Source organism: Trypanosoma theileri, assembly GCF_002087225.1.
Source record: "Trypanosoma theileri isolate Edinburgh chromosome Unknown TM35_Tth_36_V1, whole genome shotgun sequence".
NCBI lineage: Eukaryota > Euglenozoa > Kinetoplastea > Trypanosomatida > Trypanosomatidae > Trypanosoma > Trypanosoma theileri.
In genome coordinates, this window is record NW_021639878.1 from 184,832 (window position 1) to 191,938 (window position 7,107).

The 7,107-nt window shown below is 34.7% G+C and overlaps 2 protein-coding genes across 2 annotated transcripts; both read left to right on the plus strand.

Moving 5' to 3' along the window:
* Positions 1 to 415: 415 nt before the first annotated feature.
* On the plus strand, positions 416 to 4,933 carry TM35_000361660 (uncharacterized protein; the record flags this gene model as incomplete). The annotated part of the gene is made up of 1 exon (XM_029029351.1): positions 416 to 4,933. One exon carries the CDS (start codon positions 416 to 418, stop codon positions 4,931 to 4,933), a length of 4,518 nt encoding a protein of 1,505 aa, XP_028879372.1.
* Positions 4,934 to 5,378: 445 nt separating this feature from the next.
* TM35_000361670 (uncharacterized protein) lies at positions 5,379 to 6,977 on the plus strand (the record flags this gene model as incomplete). Its single annotated transcript, XM_029029352.1, has 1 exon — positions 5,379 to 6,977. The coding sequence occupies one exon, from the start codon at positions 5,379 to 5,381 to the stop codon at positions 6,975 to 6,977; it is 1,599 nt and encodes a 532-aa protein (XP_028879373.1).
* Between the last annotated feature and the right edge of the window lie 130 nt (positions 6,978 to 7,107).

Below are 7,107 nucleotides of genomic sequence, written 5' to 3' on the forward strand. Positions count from 1 at the left end.
TATATATATATATATATATATATATATATATATATATATATATATATATATATATATCCCAGACTTTCTGTTATTATTGAGTCTGTGTGAATATTATGTTAGTGATAATAACCCCTTTCCCCTAGAAAAGGGTTCATCATGTTAATTAAATCAATAAACTCCTCTTTTCTTTCTTTTCTTGTTATTTCTCTGTATAAGAAAAATAAGACACCATCACGTTGAAGAAACACATGAAGAAGGGAGAAAGACAGCAGAAAATAATAATAATAATAATAATAATAGTGATAATCCTCTGGAATTGAGGGAAGATTGTTTTATTTATGATCGCCGTTATGTTCTCAACTCGCTTCTCTGTGCATTGCGGTATTTGGCCCACGATGGAGATGCCACTCGTGCGAGATTAGAAATAGAATCTATGTTCAATAATGTTTGCGAGGCCCATTGGCAGCGTCTACCACAGATGAAACCTTCTTCTTCTTCTTCTCATTCTTCTTATTATTATTCTTATTCTTATTCTTATTATAATAATAATTGTACAGATGAGAAGAAAAGTGAGGAAGAGAGGATGTTGATATTTCTTCATAATTTGTCTGGTCTCTCTCACAGTGAGAGTGAATGGGAAGAGACGGCGTTATTACCATCTACATTACTGTATATAGTTTATTACTTAGTATGTAGACAATGCCCTCTAATTAGAGAAGAAGAAGAAGAAATGAACTCTACACACAGTCGATGGGTTTATCTCTTCTTTTTTCATCAACAACAACTGCAAAACACACCAGTGAGAAGAACACGAAATATACCTTTTACAACAACAACAACTACTACTACCAATAATAATAATAATAATGATAATAATAATAATCATCATACTAATAGTATGAATAGTAATAGTAATAACGATGAACGTAAAATATCTTTGTTGATCCTTCGCCAACGTTTGACGGAATTTCTCTCTCATTTCTACAGTCAACAACATTCCACACGTATTCTCAAGTTTGTCGATGCCTATCATGCCTGGTTAATGCGGGATTATCATTCAGTTCTCAACAATTCTTATCAACAAGAAGAAAAAGAAAGAGAAAAAAAAAGAGAAGAAAAAGAAGAGGAATATCTGCAGGAAACTTCATCATGTGTACAAACATCATCTCTACTCATGTGGATTGTTTATCGAGTTTCTTGGTTTATGCATGCCTGTGCACTTATCGCAACAAGGAATATTGTCCATGCCGCCGTAAGAGATGAGATGGAAAAGAATATACATTTGAGAAACTTCAACGTTGAAGAACTGCAGATGAATAGAATGAACGTTCATTTAAATTCTTACTTGGATTCATCATTATCTTTATTAAAAACAGGAGAAGTATCATTAACACTATCTCAACAAACAACACCATCTTTACTAGAACGCATTTACAATATCTTCAAAGAGGAACTCTTTCATAAGAAGAAAACCCATCATCATAATCATAATGATAACAATAATGATATCAGCAAGAACACGAATGAGAATATGTACATGGGTGATAAATCTCAGGAGATTGAGGAAAAGGATAAGAGTTCTATCGTATCTAGTTCTTTTTCTTTTTCTTCTTCTTTGAACTCATGGCAAGATGTATTTCTATTTGGATTGCGTGTTTGGCTGCGGGCTAAACAATACACAGATGCGGGAAGTATGTATACATCCAGAGATCTTCTCTTACACAGTATGGAGAATCTCTACAAGAAGAAGGATTACTTTTTCCTCACATTGTCTACACCTCCTCATACAAATGGGAGTAGTGAAGTCAATATGTTTAAAAAGGGAATAGATATGAAAGTTCGTCTCTTATCATTTCAATGGCTTCAACAGTTATTTTTTGTAAATTGTGCGGCTCTTGCAGATACCACAACTTTATTCTCTTTTCTACAAGAATTAGAACGACCCTTATCTCTTATGGAGGTATTTTATATTGCCTCTTGTCCAACACTTGCGGCTGGTGGAGTTCATTCTTCCATACTCACATCCTATACTCTCTTTTTTAATGAGATGCGATCTTCACATGGGATGTTAAACATAATGATGGACACTTTAGACTATTTACCACTTCCTGTACAAATACAATTATTAGGTCATTCTATTTGGCAACAACGAAGAGTACTTTTACATGAATTACCACGATCTCAGGAAGAAGGTATTATTTATAGTGAACGTCGTTTATTCGTACAGTGGGAGTTATTACGTCTTTGCGAGGTAATTGTTCATCGTGTATGTGGATTATTTGGATCATTAGAGTTATCATTTACAGACTTTGCTCCTCATCGTATTCTCTTTGATGCTATTACGATTGCCTGTGATGTGCAGGAGGATATGCTTAGAGGTGCTGCAGAACCAATAAGAGAAGTTCTCTCCTCTTCATCATCATTCTCCTCCTCCTCCTCCATGAGTTCTTCCTCTTTTCACAGCAGTAATAATAATAATAATAATAATAATAATAATAATAATAATAATAATAATAATAATAAGAGGAAGAGGAGGATGAAGAAGATGATGATAAGAAGAAGAAGTAATAGTGAAAGTGAAAGTAGAAATGGTTTGGGAACGATTGGGAGATCAGAGGAAGTTCCTATATTTTCTAATGCTCCTATGGAAGACAATGAGACATCTCTAACTAAATCCCCAGATAACATGGCCACACCATATTTGTTAAATAGACAATATGAGAATCATGATAATCATAATAATAATAGTAATAATGATAGTGATAATGAGAGTAATAGTTGGTTGGCTGTGAATTTTGCCTCCAGAACACATCCTCAATCTTCACAAGATAATTCTATCAATACATCCTCCTTATCTAGTATAGATACGATTTGCACAACTACACCACAGGAACTCTATTGGTTTGCCCATAATAGTACCATACAGTGGATGAGTCTTCTTGAACAGCATTATCCACATTTGCCTCTCTCTTTACAAATATGTCGTATGCGAATAGCGGCAGCGGCTTTTGATAAATCCACATTACGATTAGCACGAGAATTATTGAAAACATTTCATCATAATGCTTTAGCAAAAGCCCATAGTGCGATGGCACTCTTTGCAAGTCTTCATATTGTACATGCAGAGCGATGTATTCGTGAGGCACTTCAGCAGTATCCACACTCTGTGGAAATACAACGTCTTCAACGGGTTATTTGTGGTAATGAGGGTATTATAGAAAATATGAGAAGAGATGCTAAACATGAACAAGAAGATACAGCACGAATGAAATTATTAAAAGAAAAGATTCATCCTATTTATATTTACCGTTATCGTGGAGTTCTTCCTTTACAATATGCTATTTCCAGACATAAAGGTATTTTACCCTATATCTCTTTATCTCTTATATTTCTATGTACTCTCTTTTTGGGATTGAGTCTTTTATTACATATAAGAGATAGTCAATCGACAGATCTCGATTATAATGATAAATCCAATATCTGGGATAGTAATAGTAAAAGTGAGAGTACTAGTAGTAGTAGTAGTAGTGTTAAGAATAATAATAATAACAGAGATACTGCAGAGTATAGATGGTCTTTTAAATTACCATTTGTTTTACCAATATATTTAGGGTTTGGTATCTTGATTTACGGTATATGTGCAGCATTAATAGTTCCTTTCTTTGTAGAGAAAAATAAGCAGAAAGAAAAGGATAAAAGTAGATGGGAAATTATATCAAGATTTCTTCGAATTCTTATGTATAATGCATGTCTTGTTAATGATGTTTCTAATCGATTTGTTTTTTGTTTACGTGGTTTGCCTTTAATAAATTTTGTGATTGTATGCCAACTTGTTGTGAGTAATGCGATTCGAATGAATCATCATACCAAAGAAGAGTCTTCTTGTAATGATGATATTAATAATAATAATAATAATAATAATAATAATAATAATAATAATAATAATAATAATAATAATAATAATAATAATAATAATAATGAATGTGATCGTATCTTTACAGAATGGAGTATACTTTCATTACTTATGATTCTATTCATACTTGTAATGAATATTCTTTTTTATGGACGTATTTGGCGATTATTACGTAGCTATGATATTATAAAAGGAGCACTTCCAACGTTTATCACAGTATTTCTTATGGATTTTATTTTTTTTATTATAAATTTTCCTTTTTTATTCTTTTCATCTGTGTTGTTGGAGCCTTTTCTATTTCTTATCATGATCCTTTTCAGTATTCCAACATTTTTACCGCTGAGAATGGAGATGTTGGTCCTATGTGAACATTACCCAACTATTCCAGATGATGAATGGTTGGCCCCACAGGCATTAAACCAAAATGGAGATCATTCAATAACCTCTACTACTACCACTAGTAGTAGTACTAATAATAATAATAATAATAATAATAATAATAATAATAATAATAATAATAATAATTCTCTTTTTTGTATTGAAATGAGATTAAAATTATGTAAACAACTTTTAAAAAGTTTACCACCATTACATTGGTTACGAAAACAAAGGCATGATTGTCCAATTCTCTGTGCACATCTCTTGTCTAAACCACATTTAACATATAATGGGGATTTATCATTTTTTTCTTATCTTATTGCTGTTATTATATGTTCTTTGGCAGGATTAGCATCTCATGGTATTGGATGTTGTCTTTTATTAAATCGTATATTTTACTGGCGAACACATCGGGAGCCTTGGCAAAGTGTATCTGCTATTCAAGTGGCACTTTTACGTGAAACCTGTTTGGCAATATTTCCTGAGATTTCTGAAGTTTCCTCTATGCACAATAGTGAATTAATAGTTAATAATAATAATAATAATAATAATAATAATAATAATAATAATAATAATAAATATCCGATGTCCAGTAATCACATTACATGTATCACTCCAGTTCAAAAGGGGAAAACCATTTCAACAGTCCCATATGGATAAGGTATGAAAGTCTGTTGGCTAACGGATGGAGTGTTTTTTTTTTTTTTAATTAATTATTAATTATTACTTGCGATGATATAATTCTGGTTTTTGTTTTTTGTTTGCTTGTTGTCTCTCTCTCTCTCTTTCTCTCTCTTTGGATGTGTGATGCCTTTGAAGAGTGTGGGTTTGAGTAAGGGTGTGAACTCGTTCGTTATTCTTTTTTTTTATTTTTTATTTTTTTCTTTTATAAATATTTTTGTTTTTGGAGTTCATATTTCACAGTCTGTTCATATGTATATATATATATATATGTGGTTTTATATTCAATAAAAGTGCCTGTCTCTCTTGTTGCTTGAATTTCCCACTATTTCCTCTTTTTTTTCTTTTTTTTTCTTTTCTTTTGTAGAGAAAAAGGTACTCATCTACACACAGTCGACAACCCACATCCCTCAAAGAACTTCTTATGGGCAAAAAACAAAGGACGCGGTTCTCCGCTATTCTTCTTTTCTTCTTCTTACTTGTTCTTCTGTTATGGACAGGATGTCCTGCAGTTGCTCAAACAACTGAGAAGGCTAAGATGTATACCTACGCGATACTCAATTTGCCGTATAATCCCACTGAGTCAATGGCGGTAACCGCATCGAAACGATGTGCACAAAATGGTATGCATCTTGCCATGCCAAATAAACTTGCAAAGGCAGTTGTTATGGAGAAACTCATTTCACAATATGGTCTTCAATCAACTCGAATTCTCTTTGGTGGATATGCTTTGGCCTGCCCCACTTATACTTCGCTGTATTTTCTTGTACCTTCATTTAATTTCTCGGTATATCCTGTGAAGGGTAGCGTAGAAGAGTGTAATGCACTGCTTGGGGTAGGAGAAGGTGTGGAAAAGGTTTGCAGTTTAAACAATACTTCACTGGGAACACCTATTTATCGTTTTGATAATAATAAAACCGTAAAAGACTGTAATGGACCGATTGAAATGGATTATGACCCTGTGAAGCGATACCAGTTAAGTCCTCCGTCGGCTCACAGTCACCCATTATTGGGATGGAGTCTAAAGGAGGGAAAGGGTGGGGAAGTTATGTTTATGTGGGAGAATATCTGTGCTCATGATGATCCATCCTGTAAAGAAGAAGAAGAAGGAGGAGTGTTGACGTCAGTGGAGTACGTTATGTGTGAATGGGAGAGTGAAGTGGGAAAAGAAACCGTCGACTTCCAGGTTGGGAGTTTACCAACCATATACCCGACTGTGGCGACTCGCACAGATGCCCCTAATGACCCTATTCCGACTGAGTCGAATCCATTCGACGATAACTCTGAAAAGAAACATGAACACAATGATGTGTGGATTATTATAGGTGTGGCAGGCTCTTTTTTCTTCTTTATCATTTTAGTGATCATTGTTGTCGCACAGTTTTGCATTGCAAGAAATCATGCTGAAAGAATCATACGCACTGAATCCATGCGTAGCAGTAGTATGTACGGTGGATCTCAGCGAGGAAGCTTTGGTGGGGGCTCTATGTCTTCCAGAAGGGGAAGCTTTGCCAGTAACCCCGGAGGTACCAGCGGTTATCTCTACCAAAAACAAGGATCAAGTCGAGGAAGTTTTAATGGAGCTCCCATGTCTCGACAAGGAAGTTTTAATGGAGCTCCCATGTCTCGACAAGGAAGTTTTAATGGTAATCCCATGCAACGACAGGGAAGTTACAATGGGAACTTATCTCGACAAGGAAGTTTCAGTGGTTATCCTTCACAACAAGGAAGTTTCAGTGGCTATCCTCCACAGCAAGGGTATGCTGTTCCTTTACAGCGACAAGGAAGCTTCAGTGGTTATCCTTCACAACAAGGAAGTTTCAGTGGTTATCCACCACAGCAAGGGTATGCTCCTCCTTTGCAGCGACAAGGAAGCTTCAATGGTCCTCCCTTGCAACGACGAGTAAGTTTCACTGATGATCCTATACAACGACAAGGAAGTTTCAGTGGTGGTTCATCGAGACAAATGGCCCCGCCTGTTAACAATGCAGCACGTCGAAGGATAAGTAGTGGTGCTAGGTAATATTAAGTAAGTATACTACCCTGTAGTAGTGCATTTGTGATTAAAAGTGCCCTGAAATTTATCTAGAATCCTCTAAAAAAAGTTTTTTTCGGGCACGAAGGGTAATGTTTTTAGAGCAGGTTTTTTTTTT